At 38.1% G+C, this 24,592-nt stretch overlaps 5 protein-coding genes across 12 annotated transcripts; 3 read left to right on the plus strand and 2 right to left on the minus strand.

Annotated features, from left to right (window-relative positions):
* Nucleotides 1–52: 52 nt before the first annotated feature.
* On the minus strand, nt 53–12,580 carry RB195_020906 (uncharacterized protein; the record flags this gene model as incomplete). 3 transcript variants are annotated; one of them, XM_064189440.1, is made up of 10 exons in its annotated part: nt 53–201; nt 1,058–1,172; nt 1,242–1,344; nt 1,467–1,537; nt 1,751–1,819; nt 3,456–3,593; nt 3,691–3,741; nt 11,846–12,001; nt 12,067–12,129; nt 12,187–12,276. In XM_064189440.1, the coding sequence occupies 10 exons, from the start codon at nt 12,274–12,276 to the stop codon at nt 53–55; spliced, it is 1,005 nt and encodes a 334-aa protein (XP_064045319.1). The 3 variants fall into 3 exon arrangements, with proteins under 3 accessions (XP_064045319.1, XP_064045320.1, XP_064045323.1); XM_064189438.1 differs by lacking the exons at nt 11,846–12,001; nt 12,067–12,129; nt 12,187–12,276 and adding an exon at nt 5,833–5,874; XM_064189439.1 differs by lacking the exons at nt 53–201; nt 1,058–1,172; nt 1,242–1,344; ... (2 more) ...; nt 3,456–3,593; nt 3,691–3,741 and adding exons at nt 11,627–11,671; nt 12,557–12,580.
* On the plus strand, nt 6,881–11,125 carry RB195_020907 (uncharacterized protein; the record flags this gene model as incomplete). 3 transcript variants are annotated; one of them, XM_064189441.1, is made up of 10 exons in its annotated part: nt 6,881–6,948; nt 7,168–7,305; nt 7,416–7,602; nt 8,837–9,008; nt 9,064–9,200; nt 9,537–9,687; nt 10,383–10,518; nt 10,650–10,767; nt 10,823–10,897; nt 10,973–11,125. In XM_064189441.1, the coding sequence occupies 10 exons, from the start codon at nt 6,881–6,883 to the stop codon at nt 11,123–11,125; spliced, it is 1,335 nt and encodes a 444-aa protein (XP_064045321.1). The 3 variants fall into 3 exon arrangements, with proteins under 3 accessions (XP_064045321.1, XP_064045322.1, XP_013293756.2); XM_064189442.1 differs by lacking the exons at nt 6,881–6,948; nt 7,168–7,305; nt 10,383–10,518; ... (1 more) ...; nt 10,823–10,897; nt 10,973–11,125 and having other exon boundaries at nt 7,510–7,602; nt 9,537–9,719; XM_013438302.2 differs by lacking the exons at nt 6,881–6,948; nt 7,168–7,305; nt 7,416–7,602; ... (2 more) ...; nt 9,537–9,687; nt 10,383–10,518 and having other exon boundaries at nt 10,705–10,767.
* Nucleotides 12,581–12,849: 269 nt separating the features above from the next.
* Nucleotides 12,850–14,036, plus strand: RB195_020908 (uncharacterized protein; the record flags this gene model as incomplete). Its single annotated transcript, XM_064189443.1, has 3 exons — nt 12,850–12,990; nt 13,053–13,284; nt 13,450–14,036. The coding sequence occupies 3 exons, from the start codon at nt 12,850–12,852 to the stop codon at nt 14,034–14,036; spliced, it is 960 nt and encodes a 319-aa protein (XP_064045324.1).
* A 52-nt stretch (nt 14,037–14,088) lies between these two features.
* Nucleotides 14,089–18,695, minus strand: RB195_020909 (uncharacterized protein; the record flags this gene model as incomplete). 2 transcript variants are annotated; one of them, XM_064189444.1, is made up of 16 exons in its annotated part: nt 14,089–14,115; nt 14,170–14,318; nt 14,537–14,678; nt 14,807–14,932; nt 15,024–15,108; nt 15,228–15,336; nt 15,397–15,496; nt 16,021–16,137; nt 16,217–16,332; nt 16,404–16,499; nt 16,637–16,705; nt 17,102–17,297; nt 17,349–17,497; nt 17,550–17,652; nt 17,710–17,850; nt 18,675–18,695. In XM_064189444.1, the coding sequence occupies 16 exons, from the start codon at nt 18,693–18,695 to the stop codon at nt 14,089–14,091; spliced, it is 1,746 nt and encodes a 581-aa protein (XP_064045325.1). The 2 variants fall into 2 exon arrangements, with proteins under 2 accessions (XP_064045325.1, XP_064045326.1); XM_064189445.1 differs by lacking the exon at nt 18,675–18,695 and adding an exon at nt 18,040–18,054.
* Nucleotides 18,696–18,914: 219 nt separating this feature from the next.
* On the plus strand, nt 18,915–24,537 carry RB195_020910 (uncharacterized protein; the record flags this gene model as incomplete). 3 transcript variants are annotated; one of them, XM_064189448.1, is made up of 9 exons in its annotated part: nt 18,915–19,086; nt 19,143–19,307; nt 20,091–20,209; nt 20,281–20,729; nt 22,085–22,260; nt 23,183–23,281; nt 23,408–23,526; nt 23,966–24,262; nt 24,343–24,537. In XM_064189448.1, 9 exons carry the CDS (start codon nt 18,915–18,917, stop codon nt 24,535–24,537), a joined length of 1,791 nt encoding a protein of 596 aa, XP_064045327.1. The 3 variants fall into 3 exon arrangements, with proteins under 3 accessions (XP_064045327.1, XP_064045328.1, XP_064045329.1); XM_064189447.1 differs by lacking the exons at nt 18,915–19,086; nt 19,143–19,307; nt 20,091–20,209; nt 20,281–20,729 and having other exon boundaries at nt 22,086–22,260; nt 23,183–23,269; XM_064189446.1 differs by lacking the exons at nt 22,085–22,260; nt 23,183–23,281; nt 23,408–23,526; nt 23,966–24,262; nt 24,343–24,537 and having other exon boundaries at nt 20,281–20,772.
* Nucleotides 24,538–24,592: the final 55 nt, after the last annotated feature.

The raw sequence follows: 24,592 nt of genomic DNA on the forward strand, positions 1-24,592 counted from the left end.
ATAAACAATAAATGAAACAGATTTTTAAGTTAAAAATTTAAAGATCATCTACTTAGCGTACATATTCCGGACACAATCGACTTGGTATCACAAAGGAGTACGGTTTCTTAGCCCACTTGTCCTTGAGGTCAGGTCCTTGTGGTCTGACCCGTAGCTGGTTCAGCACCGAGTCACCATCTATCACCACACGAGTAGTGTCATCTAAATCAGCTTTAATCATAAGGAGTGGTCCAAGATCCACTGAAATTACAACGTACACAAATTAGAATCAGTACATAGATCGACATTGGGAGAAAACTAAATAGAAATGAGAACTTAATGCGGAGAAAGATGGAAGTTAGGGTACGACTGCACATCTAAGATCGATAGAAAGGAAGGTAAGCAGAGTTTGTGAAATCGTGAAATTCTGTTGAGGAAACACAGAAACAAACTTAATAGGAGGCATATATCGTCGGATTAAAACTACGTGAACCTCGATATAGTTGTGCAAGCGCCTGTGCTCGAAGCGTCGCGCTGGAGCGTAGCGGTTGGAATCGAAAGGAACTCTCGCTAGCACCACTCATCGCTGCAATCCGAGTGAAGTTAACATTGATCCCACCTCGATCCCAACCGCTAGCCTTGCCGTGCCGCTTCGAGCATAGCTGACTACGCAAGTGTACCGAGCTTCAGGTCTTTCTGACCCGATGGCGCTGTATTAAGACATATAAACATGCACCCTACTCGGACGACTTGGATTTTAAGAACAAATCTTTCTAGACTTCTTCATCTATTAGAATACTTTGCTTAAAATCGAAATGACTTAGAGTCCAATGAAATGGGAAGGTAAAACATGCTATATTGCTTGAAAAAACACCAAAACGAATAGTAACCATAAGAGAGGTAGTAGCTCTGAAGCGCTCGTCGGATTCGCTCAGCTAACATAGGAAAGTAGTAATGGGCACGTAAAGGTATAAACAAAACAAAATGAACAAAATCAAGCACAACATCACACTGAAACTAATACAGTGTATATTAAAAAACTTGTCGAAAGATTTTGGAGGAGGATGAAAACACTTACCATTCTCCCATATATGTTGAACCAAGGCTGTTGCGTAATCCAACATTCTGGACTCGATTTCTGCTCTCATCACTTGGTTTAAGAGCTCACCTTGTGAATGCACAACGTCTAATATCTACAATCATTCCAATTATGGAAGTTTTCGGAATATGTCAAACAGATTCGAATTCAACATTATCTATACCTTGAAAGATAATCGCTTCCATTTGGGTTTTGCACATACCGCAACGCATAAATGGAGGACAATTTCAACTGATGACACGTACAGTTCTCCCGGCTTACCTTTCCTGGAATGGAGAAAAGTTCAAAATCAAAAAAGAGAAAAGTAAGAAGCAAGGAAGTCAACAGAAAATCTGTTTGTATTTATTCACTGGCGTTAAGTAAACGTTATGAGTAGAATATATCTTACTCTTTGATACTTGCAGGCTGGAGAAACACTTGCTTTGGAGGATGCCCGAACATTTGCAGTTGGGCAAGAACCTTAAAATCTCACCAGAATTAAATTTGATTCAATGAAAGTACCGTGAAACAAAATAGAGATCTTAGTTCTACGTCCTATTTATTTTGTTTGCACTAGCGAGATAAATAAACAATAACGAAACAAAACCCTAGGAATATTTCTTTAAAATAATCACAATGTACTGACGACAAAAAGAAATGAAAGGAACGCTGAAAAATAAGAGAGTAGTCCACCTCTGGGAGTGCCAACTCGGCCAGTGCATTCCAACCACTTTCCGTCAAAGACATACGTGTTAGAGCGACCTAAACAGAGTTCCTAAAACATGTCTCAAATCCTATTAGGTTCAGAAAGTTGTTGAAATGTTGAGTATTTTTACTGACAACACTACGAGGATAAAATCATTCAAAACAAATAAGGAATAGAACCAACTGCAATTACTCGAATTTGCCCGTATAATCACGTTTACCAAAAAAAAAAAGATCTCCTAAAGAAATGTGTATTATTTATTTGCAACAAAAGAAAGAGAAGCAAAGTGAAACCGTATAGTCGTCGACGAACTCTACAATGAACCGAAAACATCTCAGTGCATCGTTTAAAAGGACTCTTAATCGAACAATTTCTAACAATTGCTAATAATCATTCAAGGATTGATGACTCCAGAGAAGCAAAGACCTTTTCTTGGACAGTCTTCTTGTTAATTCCCACGAATAAGCCCATTTTTAACCGGAAATCGGATGTCACCAAATTGAACAACCCGTACAGAAATGATTCCAACACTCACAAAAGATCATTCTCTAATCACTTCAGTATTTTCGGGATTCGAAAGGCTGATGTCACCGTTAATGTAGAAGACCCGTACGCCCGTATAGGGAGGTCTCAGAGACGCACGCGAACTGCGTCTCAGCTGCGCCTCATTTTAATAAAGGTATTATCCGCAAAAGTGTGCTCATTTGTAGCAATATAATGAAACCCTGGGATTGTTAACTCCCGTGATCGAAAATATACGCTGCAGTACTGTTGAAACAATGGAATGTGTGAAATTCCAGGATCTGCTATATAAAGTAGAGTCAAAACGACACGAAGCACGGTCCACTTGCGTAAGAGGCTGCGTTCGAAGCGGGGCGGTAGAGAAAGCGGTTGAAATCGAGGTGGGACCATTGCGAACTGCAGCAATGAGTGGTGCTAGCGAGAGTCTCCTTCGATTCCAACCGCTACGCTCCAGCGCGACGCCTCGAGCGCAACCGCTTACATAATCATGTCGTGTCACATCATTTCGTTTTGAAACATACAAACAAACTACGTGTGTTGTAACACGGCGACGCGACGCATACTCATTGAAGGTTTCCGCTGAGCTCCTACAGTATGCAGTATGCAGAAAAACGTCCCGAACCTCTTTTCTGTTTTTTTTTCTTGTGGTTTTTCAAAATTTTCTCACTAATCAGTGCTTCTAAGATCTCATTTTGTAGGGATTAATTTTTTTGTCCCATTATTCCATACAACTGTATATGATTAGGGTTTGTTGCGATAAGAACTACAGTAGGATCGCAAAATCTTAGAAAAAGACTAACCATGCATAGTTACGCAAAAAATTGTGATTAGGAGAAAGCATTGAACTAGTGAAAAAGGATTTTCCTCGTATTATGGCTAAGAAAGTTAAAATGATGCACCACTACCCAAAAATTGGAGAAAGTAAGTCCCTACAAAGTAAAATCTTAGAGACACGCTAGAAGTTAAATGAGCGACAGAACCAACGGTGTACTTCACTATGACCATTTAATCCTATTCATGCTTCATTACACGAAAAAAAAAAGAGAAACTATGAAGAGCAAGAAAAAAGAGTTTTTTGTTTAGTGCTGAGAGAGATAGGCACACCGAAACAACGCGACGACGAGTCACGTTGTTTTTATCCAAATGTACTTATCCGAAATTCCGACTTACCATGAGACTTTTGAAGAGCAAATGATCTCGTAATGACTCAGGATTTCCTTGGGATAATGCTACCCAGTCCATTTCAATCGATGCAAGCAGATCAGTCATATATCTCGCGACGCCCGTTTTAGAAACTAATGCCGCAAACTGGAAAACAGACACAAATATTAAAGGTTATGAAAGATGTGCAGTTACCACATTTTTGAACACAATCACAGAGAAACTGAAGAAGGAGTATCCGTACCGTTCTAGGATCTTCGTGCAGCACGTCGCTTAGCAACAGAAGAGGAATACTCTAAAAGAAAGTCGGCTTGAAAGAATTTTGCCTCATAGACTAGATTACTATAGAATTAAAATAATACTCAGTTTCATAGTTGCATTCTCTACTTTCTCTTGAGTCTTCAAATCCTATTTTTTGTTCGCTGGAACAACTATAAACAGCTTTAACTTGGGGGCATGCGTGATTAGTCTTCGTTATATATACACGCTGTCACGAGTCTCTAAGGGGCAGCCGATATCTCTCCACAAAAACAAAGAAAAACAAAACAAAACTACACGTATACTATACTATAAATAAAAATAGAATGAAATTCAATATAAGTCAAATGTTTCGTAGCATAAACCTTTCGTTGGAGATGACTGTAGACAAATTAGTGAGGAGCTCTCACGCTGTAATAGAGGCGATATCCTCTGTTGGGGTAAAATAGCTAACTATTGGTTTCTATATTAAATTTCAAAACATGTATGCGTTGTTTATTTGCCAAATTTTCAATGGTTAACTTCCAAACTCATAAAGTCTGTTTTAACGGAATTCGAGAAATTATTAAACATTGCAACATTAAAAACTTCGGTGTTAGCAGACGTTTCACCTGTTTCACGACTTTTGACCCACCCTACTTAATAAACATACTATACTTCAGGATACTATATGAGTTTATCACGTGAAAAGAAAAATCAACTCAATCATGCTTACGGCTAAAAATCTCGAACTGCTTTAAAAATGAAATTCGTGTTTCTCTTAGCCTTGTTGTAACTATACTTCAGTATGATTGCAATTTCATTCTGCAATTTTTCATTTTGAAATAGTTTTGCAAATTTATTCTTTAGAACCTTTTGAGGATAACAAAGACTCTAGTTATCATCGTTCAAAGAGAAGAATCGTATCTTTCACTCATTTCAAGCAATAGACTTTTTCGCTTCATCGAGCGCTCTTGGAAAACCAAGCTTTAGTTGTCTTTGCCTAATAAGGCGGAACTTAATCCTATATCCTTTATCTGAACTAAGCTTTCGCATTGAATCCAGAACGTTAATTCAGTAATGATCTTTTTTTTAAAAAAAATCGCCGATTCTGACGCTAATATTTAACGACTGAATTGAATAGGGTTATAAGATTGATGACGTCGAGTACTCCCTCGGGAATGAGCAAGCCGCGTTAGCGACTTCTCCCGGAGGCATTCCGACGTCGAGCTTTGACACACAGCACTTATTGCAGGCACGACACCAGCCAATTGCTATAGCTGCTGGCCGGTCGCTTTCCCTCATCTTTGCATTTTTTTGTGGTTCCTACTACTATCATTACTACTAGTAGTAATAGCAGCAGGACCCAAAGAACACGTCCTTCCTCTAACCCAGACATGCCATGAAATAGAATTTGTCGGCCACATCATCCAATCTTATCAATCAAAATACTCCCCAGAGAAGCTGAAACAATGCAGTTTTGCCAAGCATTGACAAAACTTTCTCTTCTTTTCAGTATCGCTTTCCGTCTCGTTTATACTTTCATCGTTCTGAGCAGTTAAGACATTCCGATAGCAATGTGGACATTTGGCAATTCTCTCGCGTGCAGAGGTGACAGCAAAAAGAAAAAGAATTTGTCATCATTGCTCTTCTTATTGTTGTTCAAGGCTAATTCTACATTATTCAACCGAATGTGAGAAAATTGTAGCAGTGGTTGAGTGCATTTTTTTCCAGGTCAATCATACTTTTGTTTGAATATCCAGTATTTTGAGTGTATTGAAAACTAATTTATTGAAAGCTACAATTCGATTTCATTCAAAGCGAATGAAACGAACTAGATGAATGCTGCTTTCGAAAATAAATTGTTGTTCCTTTTATGACCACCCATCACTACTTCGTTAACTTTACTCTTATTCCTGTAATTATTTATCCACTACTGTAGAGAAATCTGAGAAATGAAGCATAAGAAACGAGTTGGACTTAAAAAAAAGTTGCATGGTTTTTGTATTTGGTATAGGACAATAGGTTTTTTTTAAATTTAAATTAGGATAAGATATAAACTTATGTTTTTTTTTTTCGTTATGCGGACAGTTGTGTTATTGACATTGATCTCATGAAAACGGAGTTGAACGAAAAATTTCTCGCGAACCCCTGCTGAAAGAGAGCTTAAGTTTGGAGCCAACTCATACATAATTATAGTGCTAGAACGACATTCGTAATCTGAATCTCAAGAGGATCAGTAAAGTTGAATTTCTGAGCCAATTATTATGCAAATGAAAAAAAAAGACAACTCATTGTTTTCATTTCCATCTGCTTTTGGTCCAAATAAATGCTCTCTAATTTATCTAATGGAGCGGGTGTGGCGCACTCCGTTAGAGGTCCACTGTGGCCACATGGTCGATGGTTCGAAACCACCCTAGTGCAAATCAAGGTTTTCATTCCTACGAGCTCGAAAAATTGGTATTAGATTTGTTTAGGAGAATAAAAACACTGACTTGCGCATCGGCTTGCCCCCGGAGCTCATTGTATAGGCCAGTTACACGTTTGTAAACCTCAAACGATTACGAATTGCACTAAAATTACCGCATCCCAAGCGGCTTGATATGCCTGCGATTTTTTTTAGTTTATCTAATTAGCGCGAACAAATCTATAAAGTCAGAACAACAATGTACCAGGAGCTATGTACTTCCCGAAAATCCCTTATTAGTTTTTCCAAACATTTCTTATCACTAGATTTTTTTTCTTAAAAAAAGATAGACGGAATTATCGAGGTCTAATCCATGAGACATGGATGTAACTTGGAACGTGAAAACGACGTCAGAAGGTACTTTCCCATAGACTTTCAACATTGTCTTGTAACAAATTGAGTGATGTCTCTGCCTACACCTCTTCATTTTCCGCCAATCCACTGATTCTTTCTCATAGCCAAAATTTTTTTGGCTGCTCATACCTCCTAAACACATTTTTAAATGGTTCTAAGGAAATAATACATTATACTTCGAGTCTTCTTTTCATCTCAGCATTTTTTTTAAAAGAACGAGCATAAATTATGTATAAACAGCAAACTATCAACCACTACAGAGTAAGATATTTAAAAAAACGAATAAAATGAGTGGAAAGTCGCTTTCAGGTCGATGCCTAATCTCGCATCAACCCCTCCCAACACGTCTACTAGTGAAACCGATTAGCTGTCCAAAATGTGCTTGACAAATTCTCAAGCGTTTCGACTAGTTTTGTTTGCAAAACGGATATACCAGAAATATAAGTGAGTACCTTTATTTTTTTTTTTTATCCCAGTCATTTTTGTAAAGATCCTTCCGTCTTTTTCATGTAAACAGGAACTGTTAATTGTACAGATGTTAATTCTTGATGCTATTCTATTTCTTTCTCTGCGATTTTTGTTTCTCTTCAAAATTTTCAAAAAAAAAAAAGAGTAGGAGAGTGGTTCAAGAATAAACCTGTATTGTAGTTGAAGAATTTTCAGCCTCAGCCATTTCCTGCTTCTTTCATCCTATGTGTCTTTCATTGTGGCATCTGCTGCTGCCTTTTTTGTTATCGAATCTTTCAACTCAGATAGATTTCGACGTCAATGGCAGCGAAGACTTGCTAGCGACCGCAACTCGTGGGTTTCGCTTTCTTTAAGGACCATCCCCGCTCTCAAATATCGTCCCAAATATGAATGTTTCACATCTATATGTTTTCAGTTTTTGCTCACTCATCACTTCCATTCAGATTTATTGTCAAAGATCTACTGCCTGAAATTTTCAACAACACCAAATTACTGCTGTATATCCATGATCAAAAATCGCAATATTTAACCGCTATCATGAATGAACGCCTCGAAGTTTATGAGAATCAACTCAAACTTCGACCACCAATGCCAACCCTGCCATGTACATTTCCCAATGCGTTGTTATTCGTGAGTTTCTTTTTTTTCGATGCAATGCAATTTTGCGGCTAAAATGGCTTCAGGATTCTTTTTTCGATCAGCTACAATCTATTCTATATACGGAGAGACCGCACGAAACTTTGGCTACTAAGTTCGGAAAATTTTTTCGTTACATTTTCTTCATATTTACCATCGTATGAAAGGTGTAATCAGAATGTAATCATCACACACGATTTTAGCTTGCACGATGCACGTTTACTACTTTATTACTGTAGGTAATGTTGTACCTACAGTAATAAAGCGAAATTTTACCGCAGTATGTCTGGAACATTTGTACGAGGATAGTAGGCATAGTACGAAAGCAAAACTGAGACCGAATAATTTCAAATGGACTGGTTCGCATTGTGATCGAAATAATAAATGAAAGTGGGAGAGTTCCGCTGCTTTTAAATGTCCACTCTCCTCCGTTATTCCTCCGACCATCATGCAACCTCTAAACCTCAATGAAATACCGGAGATTTTTTTGGGGGTTAAACAGTTGTCAGGCAGTGTATGAATTGTCAAGATTTTTTTTTTGAAGTGAAAAATTCACAAACAGCTACACTTACATCTCTATTCAGGTCTAATGTTTTCAGTACGGCCAAAAAATGTGATAGAAAGATGATTGAAGTGCTTTTCAAGCTATTTTAAAAAGAAAAAAAAAAAGAAAGCAGTGGGAACTGTGACCGTTTACATCCATGAGTTTATTGTAAGTAAGATATTAATGCGCATTAATATGCAGATATTAATTTACAACGCTGAACCTTGTATCAAGAGGAATGGTGTGTAGATTAATGGGCCTTACGTCAGAACAAACTCAACGATGAATATAGCCAGGTCAAAAGGACATGAAGCACGGACACTTGCGTATACGGTTGTGCTCGAAGCAGTGCGATGGAGATAGCGGTTGGAATCGAGGTGGGACCACGGAGAACTGCAGAGATGGGTGGCGGTAGCGAGAATCCTCGCACGACCCGAACCGCTACGCTCCACCGCGCCGCTTCGAGCGCAGCCGCTTACGCAACTGTCTCTGTTTCATGTCGTTTTGACCCAACTATATGACAACTGACGCTGCTTTTTTTACCTCTTTCCCCTACCTACATTAGCGATTCCAAAGTAACCTTTTAATAACTAAAACTTAACAAAATTGTTGACATGTTGCATCTGAGGGAATAATTGTAGAATGGCTGATTTCATACCGTTGTTGAAATTAATACTATTAAAGGTATTCTCCACAATCACTACAATCGGTTACGGATACATCTATCCAGTAACAGATGCAGGACGAATGCTCTCCATATTCATAAGCCTTTTTGGGATTCCTTTCACGATTGTCGTCATTAAGGATATGGCTTATATCATTGCAAAATTGATGAATTATCCCTGCGAACTGCTAGGTAACTACATCTCGCATGAGTCCATTAATGTACATTGCATATTTATTTTTCACAGCGAAATTTTGGGCAGCTTTCCGATTCTGTACGCTTAGACCCATCAATGAAGATGAACTGGAGAGAAAGCTTCATGGAGAGCATGGTGAGAGAAAAGATTACCGTCTACACAATATGGAACGATTGCTCGCCATACCGGTAAGTTGTTAATTATCCAGACTAATAAGAGAAAGCTCCAGCATACGATCCTTGCCAAGTTTGCTGTCTCACTGATTTTCACGTACGCTACCGCATCATTACGACCTGCTCATGTTTCTGTCAATATCTCCTGACATTATCCTGCATAGCTGACATTATCCTGTTGAGGAAAGGTGTTCACCGTGACATTAAAGTTGGTAGGAATAAGTGCGACGTTGCTCTCATCTGGATAGTTCGAGATATCTTGACGTCCATTTTTCGAGATTTATACTCCATGGTTCTACTGTGGCGCAAAATGGTGCCGCATTTTTGAGCGAATCAGATATATTCTTTCAGGTGACAGTAGCTGTGATGGCATTGGTTGGTTGGACATGCATTGGATGTTTTATTGTCCACTTCTATATCCCTAACCACGACACTTCTACCACTTTTTACTTCATTTTCAATTCTCTAGCCACAATCGGCGTCGGCGATATCGAGCCAGGACGTGGGCATTTTCCGAACATATTTGCTATTTAAAAGAAAGTAGTAGGAACTCATTGTTTTCATTTTCCTTTTCAACTAATTTCCCAAGTTAATATTTGAGAAGGAGACTACATATCAAATTATTAAATTTTGAAATCGTAGAATATCAGTGAAGAAATCATAATTAGCCTCAAAATTTTTCTTCATAGGGGCAAATTAATAAAATAAGAGGAAAAGAGACACAGAGAAAGAAACCAGTAAAACCAATAAAATTAGAATTGAACAAAAAAAAACTGCTGTTCAATTAAAACCTTCTAAACCAGCAGAACCAGTAGAACCAGTAAAACCAATAAAATTAGAATTGAAAAAAAAACTGTTCAAGCTGTTCAGTTAAAACCTTTTAAAGAAGAAATCGATTGATCTCATATTGAACAAGAGATGAAAAAAACTGAAAAAAAAACTCTTGATCGACTACAAACGTACAGAATAAAACATTGATGATTTATCAGCTTCTGGTGCATACTTCACATAAACACACTTCTTTTTTTATACTTATCTTTTTTTCGGAGGTACAGGATAAAGAGATTGTTTCTACCGTAAATTTGGGCTCTTATTTTGCCAAGGTGAAATCTAATCCTTTACATTTAAACGATAGTCTTTACCCTTTTCAAACTGCATGCAATAAATGAGTTTACGAGTGCTTATTTATCCTTACAGGTCACCCACTCGTTCTTTTTCTTCTATTCATCTACCTGCTCATTGGACTATCTATAGTTTCATTGTTCATAAATCTATTGCACACAAAATTTAGTCGCGCATATTGGCTTCCTGGCCGAATGTACATGCCTTTGAGGTTGTTTTCATTATTTATTTACATTGCAGTATTTTTTTTTATTGTTTTCATTTTTTTATTCTGGTATTTTTTTGCAAAATTTTTTGTTCTTCTTCAAAATACTGTTGCACAAAGTGGAAAGAGCTTTTAAGAACACATCAACTCCCCGCCACCCACACGCTGGCCAGCTTTGATAGTTACGAGGAAATGGGTATCAGCAGTGACTGTCCAGTAAATCACCTCACCACCTTGGGTATACTTCAAGCAGATGTAAGTCATATGAAAGCCAAGCAATTCGAAATTGATAGAGCTACTGTAACTTCAGGATAAGTGCCCTCTTCTCGGGGTTTCTCGTCGCGAATTCGCTTATATTGATGCAAATACACAAACAGAGAAAACGGTACACACTATTATAATTTGACCTCTTTAAAACACTGATTATTTCTGATTATTTCTGATTATTTCTTTTTCTTAGATTCCACACGGCTATCGCCCAACTCCGGTTCTTCCTAGCCCATCAGCAGTTGTGCTACCGTACCCTCATACCTCTCACGAGGACGTCAATTCGCTAATAGTGGAGACTTACGGTGTCAAACCAGCCAGACTTATTCTCAATCCGGACAAATAAACATATTAGTACATTATATACGTCAGATCAAGACAATATACAGCAGAAAAAAAAGTAGGAGTAGAAATCTAACTGAATATATGCAAGTGTGGTGAGAAAAAACTTTCAAGCTAAATTTAAAGCGGTTGAGCGCGGAATAAAATAAAATGAAACAGAAACCCACTTATAAGAGTAGAAATTTTGACTAAACCCATGAGGATAAGCTCAGACATCGCCAGATTGTTTATGGTTTATAATTATAATGAGTAACTTATATATAGTATTATAATAAATAATTTAGAAAACAGTAAATTGGTGAAAAACAAAACATTTTGAAGAAGAAAAAATAAAGGAAAATATTGCTTAATAAGTGAAAATATTCATGGTAAAATGAATACATTTGAAAAAAAAATATGAATCTGTCATAAATAGTAAAAATGTTTCACGTTTCACCTAAACAAATCGATGACTCCGAAGTACGAGAGTCATTCTCTGGTTAAATGAACAAGATATGGTCATTTTCTATAATGTTTTTGAGTCTACAACATCCTTAGAGTATGTAATGTCCTAAAAACACCGTTGAATACTATTGAAACGCAAAAATGATGAATGAGATGATAGCTATCTCAAAACAAAAGTATTAATGAAATTTAAAAAAAAAGGTTTCGAAGATAAAGATTATGAGAAGCAATTTACTGTGAGCAGTCGTTGGAACCAGTATGTGTTGAAATTACTACTAACCTTATGTTCTTGCGGTAAGTCCACGATATCTCGTGAGATACATTGACTTAGCTCATAACTTCTAGTACTTAGCACTTCGTTGATTTGGTCGCTGGTCGGTCCATTTCCAGTTATAACTCCATTCGTTAACCAATCACTATTAGCCTCATTTGGATCCTAGAATGATGGAGAATAGTCGATCAAGGTGATCGGGATCTTTAGCAATATGGATTTATATGGACCTTTTCTGGGATTTCCATGTATGCACTCCTTAAGCACGTTCGAGCACTTCCATAAATTGATATCTAGAAATTTCAAAATATTCTCTTAATAATTCGGTGAGTTTGAAAAATTTTTATTGCCTTGGCTTGCAGTGGACGTTCTCCTGGCTGAAATAAAAGTTCTAGCAGTGGATTCAGCAGATTCGCGATTACACTTCGCCGTTCGGTCATCTATAAAAGATGCCTCGGGAGTGGATCGCAGAAAAAAAGAAATAGAACATTGTGCTATACATTTTTTTCTGGATGGATTAACTACTATACTCTCTTCTCTTCTCTAAGGTGAGCGCGGCTTGTCGCTCTCGCTTTCTAATCATGGATAGATCGAGAACGGGAACGTAACAACACCCTGTACCGCTATCAGTAACCAGTTATTCAGGATCAAAAGCGAACAAGTTGAAAACACAGCGCAAATCCGGGTCGACGCAGTATTTAAGTCTTCGATAATGATTACTTCAACAGAACCAATAGTTTTCATGTCGTATGTTGTTACTTACTTTGTTTGGTATATTTGGAGGTAATAGGACCGGATCGCTCAAAAACCATTGAAGCTTGTATACATTTTAAATTCATTTTAGAATGTATCGTCGTGAATTTTAAGAAGTGAAATCATATTCTCCAAAACTATTCTTCTCTTTTCTGTGTTCTCCAAAAATAAAACTGAAAATCTCTTTTGTTGACATCACCTAACTCTAGCTTTTCATTGAATTGATCATCTAGATAGCAAATAAAAATTACTGTTCAGGTATGAAAGTCTACACGGTGACTTTCATTGCGAGCTCTCTTAGCGGCATTGTGTTAATATGCTGCCTTTTGTCCATCGGCCAAATCTACAACAATGTTCAAGAATTTTGGCGTGAGCTGGATGAAGAAATGAGCACTATTCGAGTACGTTTCTTACTCAGCAGTTCCCTTTAACCTCATATGTCACTACATTTACTATCCTTTAGACTCAAACTGATGAAATGTGGCGCGACCTTGTGCACATCGGCGCTACTCGCCGACGACGTGATACCTACAATCAAGGTGGCTCAAGTTCATACGTCGCTCCTAGTGTCCTTCCCAGCGCTCCTGCACACGCCTTCGCCATGCCCCCTTCGGGTCCTGCGCCCACCTCCGCTGGATGCATGTGTAAGAGTGGAGCTGATAACAAGTGTCCTCATGGACCTGTCGGAGCAAAAGGTTAGTTCCAGCATATACGCCAGCTACTCATTCACATCTTTCAAGTACTACAAGAATCTTTAGCATCAAGATTGAAAAAAAAAACATTCCAAACAAAACAATACATGTGTTCACGTATTAAAAATGTTTTAAAATAGATTCTCATCACTATACTGTTAATTTAAGGTCTTCCCGGACTTCCCGGTCCTAACGGTATTCCTGGAATTGATGGCAAACCAGGAGTAGACGCTCTTGACGTTAGTCCGGAACCTCAAGATACAGGAGTTTGCTACCACTGCCCACAAGGACCCCCTGGTGCTCCTGGACCTATTGGTCGCCCTGGACAACGAGGAATGAAGGGAGTAGACGGAGCACCTGGCCGGCAAGGACATGACGGAAATCCAGGTCGCCCTGGAGAAATGGGAGCCCCTGGTCCACAAGGACGTCCTGGTCCTGATGGTCGCCCTGGAGAAAAAGGAGCTGACGGACGCAAACCCATTGGCCGTCCTGGACCCAAAGGTCAACGAGGTCCTCAGGGAGACAGCGGAGCCCAAGGCAATCCAGGCCAAAATGCACCACCAGGCCCTCCTGGACCAGCTGGACCAGTCGGAGCACTCGGACCTCAGGGACCGACAGGAATTGGCGGACCACCCGGATTCGAGGGAGGACCTGGAAGGCCAGGTCGCGATGCAGAGTACTGCCATTGTCCAGCTAGAGGCTTCCATGGAGCAGGTGGAGGCGGTAAGGACTCTTACAACAAGGTCAAAGTATAAAAGCAACATACGCTTCATCGCATCTACATATCAATACCTTAGAGTTAAGGTGTCAATAAATATAGTTACAAAGATGATTCTGTACAGCATTAATGTCAAGGTATATTTTAAGTAAATGATGAAAGAGAAAAACCTCTGGATACTCTTGCTTAGCGAGAGCGCATATAGTTTTGCACAATCGGAGTAGTGTTGCGCAAACGGCCACCTGTTCTTCGGCGCCACATCCACTGACATATTCGACCAATAAAAATGCAGCATCGGTGAGCACATCATGTTGGACAGCTAAAAAATAGAAATCACACCAAATGTTCGAAGATCCCCATCACCGAGATTTTGCAGCTAATAGATTATCTGCCAACATTGCAAAAACCCAAAAAAATCAGAATAGATTTCCTGCACAAAGTGGCAAAACACTACAAATTATAAAATGTTTTCCAACGATGGCCTCAGGAACCAATATACTGAACAACCGGATTCGAATAACTCTTACGAAAACAAACCTATTGAAAAGAACGGCACTGGTGCAAACAATGCCATCACATTTAGTAGTGCTGTACAACCAGATACAAGTTGTTCGGATGCGCCTCTTTGAAGAAGTTGCGCATTGATATCAGTTCCATAGGTTAAAACCGCTTCCATCTCCTAAATTACCAAATATGTACATAATATGTAAAGGTTACCAAAAGGTTAACATTAGCCATCCAAAGTCAAAAACACATACCGTGAAACTGTTGTGATAATTAAATAAACAATAAGAAATATCTACTTACTCTAGTGGCAGCCGTTGGGTCCTCAGCTTGAGTGCTGACAATTTCTCGGGTTAACAATGCATGTAAATACAGTATGTCGTACTGAGCAATATTGAATACTGTAGTTGTTTTGCAAGTGTCAAATAACTAAACGAGTAATACTCATTTTACGGAATGAGGAGTGTAATATCCATAACATCGAAAAAAAAAGCTTCAAAAAGCAAGAGTATCCACCTACCGCATGGAGTTTCTGAGCGTTGAAGTGAACCAAACGCGGATAATCAATTTCTTCAGTGAGATCAATATGACCATGTCGAAGTAGACTGAAATACAAGTCGATACACTTTAGCCATATTTTAAGCAGTCGGACCATTTAGATTTAAGTGGCTGTAGCCATTGTCTCTTTCGTTCACTATTCCCTACAAAAACCAATTAACTTTACCTGAATAGCAAATTATTCACGCCTCCTTCTGTAGTTTCTTCATGACTTATGACAGCCTCTGATGGTTCCAACAATGTGCTATAAATCTCATGTGGTTGGTTGAAGTGCCCTAAAGGAAAAAATCTTGCCATTTTTTAAAATAATTTCTTCTGAAGCAACAAACTCCTACCGGACTTTAACAGAGACGACACTTCTAAAGCCGCTAGATGCAAGATTGATCCAGAGATCATACGTGTTACGGAAAGAAGCGTGGGACCGTCGGAATGATTCTGAAAAAGAAAACCAATAACGCACAGAATTAAACACATTGAAAAAAAAGTTACTGTGGAATTTCTCATCAATTTAGAACAGCGCATGCTCAACAACTTCCTAAGTTATTACATCACGCAACTTCAGCACTGATCACTGATCTGACCACTCCAGCAATGATATTTCTGGGAAAGGATCCCCACAAACCATGTCGTCTCTATTATATTGCGAAAAAAAATAGTACTCCTACACTCCTACAAATATTAGATAGTTAGATATTAGACCCACCAAAAAATCAAACCAGCTGAGAAAAGTTTCAAGATTTCCCATCAGAAACTCAAGATCAAGCAAAAACTAATGAATTGCAAAAAGAAATTGAAAAGAAAAATTATCCGCTTATGTAGGGGTTAACAGGTCTCTTAACAACAACATTATTGGTCAAATTGAAGATAACTAAGCGCCTCAATTTAGTTAACACGCAAATGAGTTTCGACAAACAAATGAATAGAAAAGTTCCTAGAAAAAATGTTGAATAAAACAATACCTGTGATAATGGTGTTGATAAAAATGGCGACGTAACAAGTTGCTGGATCAAATTCATAGATCGAACAAAGCGAAGCACTGACGACGAAAAGATGCAATCTACTGAGACCAATCGTTGCTAAAATATACAAACTCACAGATAACTTCCTAGAAATTATTATAAGTATCATCCTGATTGCAAAACATAAGAAACACACCAGTAGACGAAAAGCTGGCTCAATTAGTGCAGAAAATCGTAACTGGAAGGGATCCGGAGCGGCAATGAATTGTTCCAGGATCGAAAGAACTTGATGAAAACCAGTTGGAGGTGCGTCTGTGGAAGAAATCAGCAAATAGAGAAGAACAAGTGAAGTCAAACTGCATCAAACATGAGAGTAATCGTACCGATATCATATAATTGGCCAGATATGTCGACGGTCGGCTTGAAGCCGAACAGTAAGAAGCACAGATTATTTCCAGCTGGATCAGTCTCAATTGAGTCTAGAAAAGTATTGTGACAATAAAAGCAAGCAATACAAATAATAAAGTATATTATAGATGAGAACTACTTCTGCAAACCTTCGTATGAAAAGAGCAAGAATCAAACGAAGCTAAAAAAAAGTCTATCTGCGACAGACCTGATAATGTCTCAAGTACAACAAGCGCCGCTTCGCCTCTCATGCGAATCGGATCAGTTTCGTCATACTCTGAAATGAAAAGCTTGCATACTTCATACTATTATTAAAAACCAAAAGATCCAATATTCTCGTAAAGTTTCGCTTGGGAGCCAAACAAAATAAAAAGTTTTTCGCCTATTATTTTCCTGCCAGTTTGCTAGTGAAAGATCATCTATCAGAACACCTTTGAAAGAAAAAAATACTATTGCTAAATGTAAATATTGCTGTTTTCGAAGCAGATAAAATAAATAACGATAAAAATAATAAAATAATTATGATGAATAAATAAAATAATGGTATAATATAGAAAATAAAATACAACAAATAATAAATATGATAAATATTTCGTGCATTCGGAAGGGCTACAACTATGCTAATTATCATGTTATAAAAAAATGGTTTAAAAAAAAAGAGCTCCAATCTCACCTATGGCTACCAAATCCGAAACAGTGTACCGTATCGTGCCCGGATTCAAAATACCACGAATAGCACGAGCATTACGTGTTACCATTCGCCGGGCTCTCAACAACTCAACCATACGGGTCTGTAGTGATGGCCTCACCGCACATAATTCCCTCAGAATACGAGCTGCATATAACGCGTGTCCTGGCAGATCGTCACCCTGCAGCAAACATCTCATAAAATGTGAAAATTCATCAATTTAATGTCTAACCTCTTCCAAATAAAGCAGCAAAATATCCAGAACATTTAAACCAGACGGCTGCAGTGGCGATAATAGTAAAGTATGTAGCGGAGCGAGCATTATGTCGGAATCAGTGCTACGAATCGAAGCTTTTAAGGCAGCGTAGCGAGAGACCGCAACTAAAACAAAAAAAAACTAATTCAGAGAGAAAAATTATATTTTACAACTAACTTGATAACAGTTCAATAGCAGGCAATGCTGGAGCGGACGTTCTCCTTGAGGTTCTAGTCGTTTGATCTTGAACATTCACATCTTCGAGAAGTACCGAACAAATCTAAACAAAGAACTTAAACAACATATAATTTGCATATCAAATTTCCAGTTCATCTACCGCTCTATATATTGGAGTATCGTTGAGGATTTGTGCCAATAATGCAACATGTGGATCTCTTCGGATAACAGCACGAGAGTCCACATAGGATTTCTTCAGTAAACCAAGTAACGCCGTCAAAGACACTTCTTCAAGTTCGTACTGGAACGAAAGAAAATGTGAGGAAACCCATAAAGGACACACTTTGTGTCGAATTCAATCAGCACACGAGGAAGGATAGCTACTGATTTCACACCAATTTCTACTAATTTATGTTTGTTTCATATATTATATTAAAAATACCAAACCTACTTATTTTTACACAAACGATGAGTTAAGGATAGAGGAGACCAAGAAGTGAACCATAACAGGTATTCTATTTTGCAAAAATCTACATCTTCTTATCTCTACCACCATTTTTTTGTTTTTTTTTTTACTTTTTTATTTTTTTTATTTTTAGTCTCTAAAATATCTATTTCAGAAATCACCGTCTCCGCTTTCCTTCATATTACCGTTCAACCACAAATTTATGGGATCTTTTTCTTCTAAAACAAGTCACCACCGGGTTCAATTCCCAGGATCTTCGTATTTTTTTTCCAAAAATTTATTTATATATTCAGAAGCGTGGGAAAACCCATTTGTGAGTCTTCCGAAGCACACTATGTCATCGGGTCTCTCTGCTGATCATGTTACACTCATGTTTCCACATAGCAACCAAACAAAACTGAGCTTTGCACTTTTCCGCCGTCCTAGTGGAACAACAGAAAATCAATGAATTGCAACGCTATAACATTTCATCCCAACCTCCAGTCTACATGTTGTGGAACTACGCACATCTGCTGCTGCTACTGATCACATAACAATATCCTGACAATCTTCCTTCTGGTTTCTTGACTCTCTATCTACTGGAGTAATATTCCTGGATTTTCTGGTTTTTCGTAGCTGCACATCCCATATTCACACATTTTCGGGAAAAATTAACCTACAGTGATAAGATAACAAATCATTCTTTTTTTTTGATATTACGTGACAATTACTGGGGTGATTGTCACGTAATATCAAGAATTATCATATCATTTCGCCACAAACTTTACACTGTTTTATTGATTTGAAAAATGTGTCATTTTCTGTTCTCTTATTTTCCGTAAAATTGAAGCGCAAAGCAATTTGTGAATATTGATCTTCTTTCTTCAAGTAATTTATCTACTAGCTAAGTAGGTCGGATAATGAAGGACGTTGACTACGAGATCGTGAATTCCGTCCCACCAGATGATCGCATTTGGCTGGAGTGGAAAACGCTAGTTGAGAATGAGGGATGGACTTCAGATGATCTCAGTGTATTGACTCTCACACCTTCACTTCCGTCTACGAGAATTGTACTGGCCCGGAAGAAGGAAGGTAAACAGTACAATTTAAAGTGTCACTAATCAGCTAATCTGGGTCGGAATTTTTAGATGGAAGTTTCATTGGCACCGTTGTCTGGAACGAATACGACAACGTCGCTTTTATTGGTTTTTATTTAATGATGCCCGAATATCGTGGGAAAGGTGTTGGTTCTATTATCTGGAGGCGAGCAATGGAGCGGATACCTAAGGACTATACGATTGGTTTGAGAGCAGGTACGCATTGGAAAGCCGATCCATGTTTGCTCTTTTAACAGCAGAAAAACATGTTTTACTAATTCTCAGTGATAAAAGAGATCATGTACTTTGTTTCGTATATTAATGATCTTTCTGTGCCATGATAATTCGGAGGAAGTGAAAACCCATATACAAACTTCCTCAATCAAACAGTTCTCAAGTATAGTAGATATATGGATGAGTTAATCAATTCGCTTGGGATGTGCCAATGCATTCACTCTATTGGGCCCAGCCAATGATCAAGTCACTGTTTTTATCCTCCCAGATAAATCTGGGACTTACTTATCGACAACTGAGGGATGAAAGGCTCCAGGGCGGTTTCGAGCCATCGGCCAACCGTACAGTTGCAGCGGAACCTCTTAACTAACTGCACTATACCCGCCTTCCCTCAAAAATACGAGCCTATTATTTGAAGCATTAAGAAGCAAAATCCAAAAATATCCTTGATGAACTATCCCGAAGAAAGGCAACGTCACGAATCTAAATAGTCTGATAAATTTGGTGATTTTTTGTTGTATGTAAAAGAAGTTCTTGACATTGTAAGAGTCCACGCATTTCTTCTATAAGGAACTAGGCATCCCCCTTACTAGGTTGCCTCTCCTATCTCTTTGAAGGAGCGATAGGCGAGATCAACCTACTTTTATTTGCGAGTTCATAGTTCATATCGCGTGAATTAACAGTTTTTCTGCACGAAAATTGAATGCAATTGAAAATATGCAATATCCGCATAATCGATACCAAATATCTAACCCCATCCTTCAGTTCCTTACATGGCACCTCGCTATAAATCTCGGGACACACCCATCGAGGGACCCTATCAGTATTCCTATGGGATGGAATGGAAAACGCTTTCAGCAGTAGCCGAGAAGCATGGAACCAGCGTACGTTTGCATGTTCACTATCGGCATAGTATGAAAGCTTTTGTTTCTCCTGAATCTCTTCTATTTTTAAGAATCGCATTGTCAAGATGGTCCGTGACCTCGACAAAGACGAGTACAAGCAACTGGAGAAGTTCGACTTCTCCGTTGTTAACCGTGATCGTAGCGATTTTTTGCGTCATTTTCACAATCTGTCCTTCACTTCTGGAGCCGTACTTTTCAATGAGGAAAAGCAAATTGTAGCCTGTGCATACGTCTGTCCAACATCTCTCGCCTCAAGTCATCTCTTTAAATTAGCACCTCTTTATGCATCCAACGTTGAGGACGCTTTCACAGTTATTCGACCTCTTATTGAAGAAGTTAAAACTCGAGATCCCGAGGCACGCTTTCTTTTTCACGTCCTTAGCGACACTGCTGGTTCTCGACTTCTTATCCCTTTGTTCAAATTAATGAACATACCAGAGAAATTTTGTGGGGTCACTTTATACAGTAGACATTACGATAATCCTATAGACAAACAACGGTTGTTCATTGCCCACAATAATTCCGGTCATTTCGATGCCTAGTGAATAGTTTTAACAAGAGTTCGGATTTTTAGTTGCAATTTTGCTTCAATCCTTCTCTACCAAATTTGAAGAAAAAAAGAGAAAAAAAAACAAAAAGAAAGAGAAAAAAGAAAAGGATGTGTATTAGTACAATTCTTCTCACTGATCTGTCATTCTTTTTTTTTCAATGTTGTTTTTTTTTTCGAGAAACTTACGAGTATCAACTTCATATGTATTGATCCCCATAGGGTCGCGTACATGGTCTGACCGATCTATTATAATAGAACGATACCACCTTATCACTTGTCTGCTCAGCCACTTCGCTTTCTCTGCTTTTTGCCGCTTGAATGTGTTTTTACAAAGTTTTTTTTCTTAGAAAAGAACTTCTGTTTGTATTTAGGAGCCTTAATCTTGGAATTATGTAATATCGATCATTCCAAACATTTTACTTCTTGATATGTTTTCATCAATGCATTACTGCAAAATGTTTAAGTTCTCCAATTTGCTGTTTTTTATTTACATTCCTTAACATAATTAGTTTCTTTCAACTAAGCAGGCAGAAATTGGAATCAGCAGTAGCGAAGACAATTCCTGTAGTAACTTTTTTAACAATGTTGATAAATGAATGCGATGATCTGAGAATTTCATATAAAAAAACAACTACGAAAATACGTCGTTACTGCTGCTGTTTCCTAGCAGCAAGCATTTCTTTAACTTTGGAAAACTACAATAAACTTTGTTTTCATACTTTTTCAAATTTATCGGTTGTCATTGCAGAACCTATATCTGCACTTTAAAAGCAATAACAGAAGTATTTACGTTACAAACCGCTTCACTTGAAAGCTAACATTTGAAAAGTAAAATTATCCAAACGACAATACGACTTCGGTAAATTACGTGAATCACAACCCCTTGTTTTTGTTAACTGGGATCGAAAATTGCACCAAAAAAAAAAACGGTAAAATTTTCACGAATACTACAAGTGAGAAGTGGTTTTCGGTTGTACATACTAGTACAGTCACTACTTCGGTGCTACAGTTAAATCAAAAAGATATGTGATGTCTGGAGCAATTGTGTAGGGCTAAACCCAAAGCAGTAAAATTTCACAAAAGATATGAGTGAAAAAAAAGTTTTCCCCTACACGTTCAGTTTGCAGTTTGATTCGATAAAACAGTCTCCACCACAACGTTTTCCTATCCTGCAACTGTTGTACAAAGTTATCAACACGAAATCCACTAATCCTTTACAAACTTCCACAACCAATCTGTAACAACCCAACTATCGACGTAACCCAACACTTGATTCAAAAAAAAAAATTTTAGAATATATTCAGAATGAAGCAGTGCGAGTACGAAATATGCAATTATGTTTCGCCAGACGATCCCTCATGGATCGAGTGGAAAAACAGCATTAAAGCTGAGGGTTGGATCAACTGTGGTGACGAAAGCTCTCTTGCTATCCTACCCAGCTTCTCAAGCACTAAAGTGGTGTTAGCAAGAAATAAAGCAGGTAATAAGTAATTATTCAAAAATTGACATCAGCTGACTTTGCAGTAGACAAGGAAAGAAACACCGAAACCTAATTATTTATTGTGAACTTGGAATTTACATTATTTCTCCGACAAGAATATTTGTGGAGCAATATATTTTTTTATGCCAACGCCTTACTTTGTGCCTCTCATGCTTTAAACTCCTTTAAACAAAGTTTTTTCATTCCTCCACAGAGCAAAACTTTATCTAGACACTAATAGTGCTAAGATGCGAGAACATTTAATCAAGAAAATGTAAAATACATGTTGGAATCGTCGAGAATTCGATCGTTGAAGAATTTCATTCCTTTTCTTTTCCTCTCGGATCTTCTAACTACCTCCTTATAATAATACCTTATATTCCCCTCCTCTGCAAGTTCTCAGTGTAGAGCGACTATTATGATTTGCACATACGAGAGAAAGAAATCACCAGAATAAAATCCGAGAACTTGAATTCTCTCTCTCTGAGAATCTGAGAATTCTCAAAATAAGAATGGATTGCTCCGACAAGTGTATATGTTGTCTCAAGCACACAAAATGTAAGGAGCAGAGGATGCTAGTACAGGAATAACTACCACTCAGACGGTTCCAGCGTTCCAGAAAGGAATAAAATGTAAAAGAGCTCTTTTTAGAGCAGTAATGTGAAATAGTTTCGATGTTCTGGGCCATCAGAACTGAAGCTGGTCATTTAGATGAGAGTTGATGAAGAGAGACAGAACTATTTGACGCCACTTCATCCTCTTTTACGAACGAAAATGAATAGGATCCATTTGAGAATTCTGAAAGCTTCCGAGAAAAATCTATGGTCGGTTAGAGGGATTCTTCCCAAGTAGAACTTTTGGAGAGACTATTTAAACCATGCAACAACAATAGGAGGGATTTTGTCACAATATTCTGCTTCAGATGGGAATTTTATTGGTTCTGTTGTATGGAATGAGAACGATAACATGGCATACATTGGATACTACATTGTCCAACCGATGTACAGAGGTCTCGGTATTGGTTCTTTGATGTGGAAACAAGCATTGCAGCGGATTCCACAAAGCTATACAATATCATTGCGAGCAGGCCAGTTTTCATCAACATATCGCTCTCCAAGGGAGCACTAATGTAAACCTAGATTTTCAGTAGAATATATGGCACCACGATACAAGAAGACGGACACTCCAATCGAGGGGCCGATAATTAAATCACAGCGGATTCGAGTCCAAGATCTTGTGGACATCGCAAAGCCACGGCTATTAACTGTGAGTCTCAGGAGTGGCGTGAGAGTGCTAAAGTGAACGAATCTGCACATAACACTCTTTCTCTTTTCGTTTTGACAAGAAGAACAAATATTCGCGAAAAGCCTATGCAATATTTAAAAAAAGAAACAGGCTTTTTAATAAATTCCAAACAGAAAAAAGATCTATCTCACTTCCACGATTTTAACGGAATGGATGTAAAAACAAATAATTCTTAGCAGCTTCATCAAATCTCGTCTTGCAACTACAAGTACCATGTGAAAATAGATATATAATACAATTAGTGTGGAGATACAAGTCATATACATAACTCTTGGGAACTAACATAACATAACTTTTCAAACTGTTGGGAGTATTCCAAGATCATCAGTTCCTCTTATTCTATGTTTGTTTTTACTTCATTTTGAACACCCACAACATCTCCAAACGATCTCAATTGCAGCACTTATCCACGAAACTTGTTAGCACCCTTAGCCCTGAACAGTATCAAGCTATGTTGGATTACGATGCTGACATAACCGGTCGAAATCGTTCGGAACTGATACGTCAACACTTCGATCTAAATTTCACTGAGGGTGCTGTTGCTCTTGGAAAGGAAAATGACGTCATTGCCTTCGCCTCGGTAACACCAACTGGCACTCCTAACAGTCATCTCTACAAAATGGCTCCCATATACGCTCAAGGACTTGCCGAGGCATTCACAGCGATCTATCCACTGCTCAAGGAGATCGAAGCGAAGGTAGTTACATAATATGTTATAAGATATTGAATAATATTTAATAATTTCAACCAAACTGCTAAGCAAAACCCACATTTAAGGACGCTGACGCTATCATTGTGATCAACACGTGGAGTTCCTCAGTCGGCGAACAACTTCTATGGCCTCTTATCGAAAAGAAGAGCATCTTCTCAAAAACTGGTGCCTACGTGTTATTTAGCAAACCATACAAAAATCCTACAGATTTCTCAAGACTGTTTGCTGGTCACAGTCATGCGGCACATTGGGAAGCATGATTATATCGCCTCCGATATGCTGTTTGTCGTTGAAGAAATTTACTGATTCTCAACT

Source organism: Necator americanus, chromosome II (genome assembly GCF_031761385.1).
Source record: "Necator americanus strain Aroian chromosome II, whole genome shotgun sequence".
In the NCBI taxonomy this organism is placed as follows: Eukaryota; Metazoa; Nematoda; class Chromadorea; order Rhabditida; family Ancylostomatidae; genus Necator; species Necator americanus.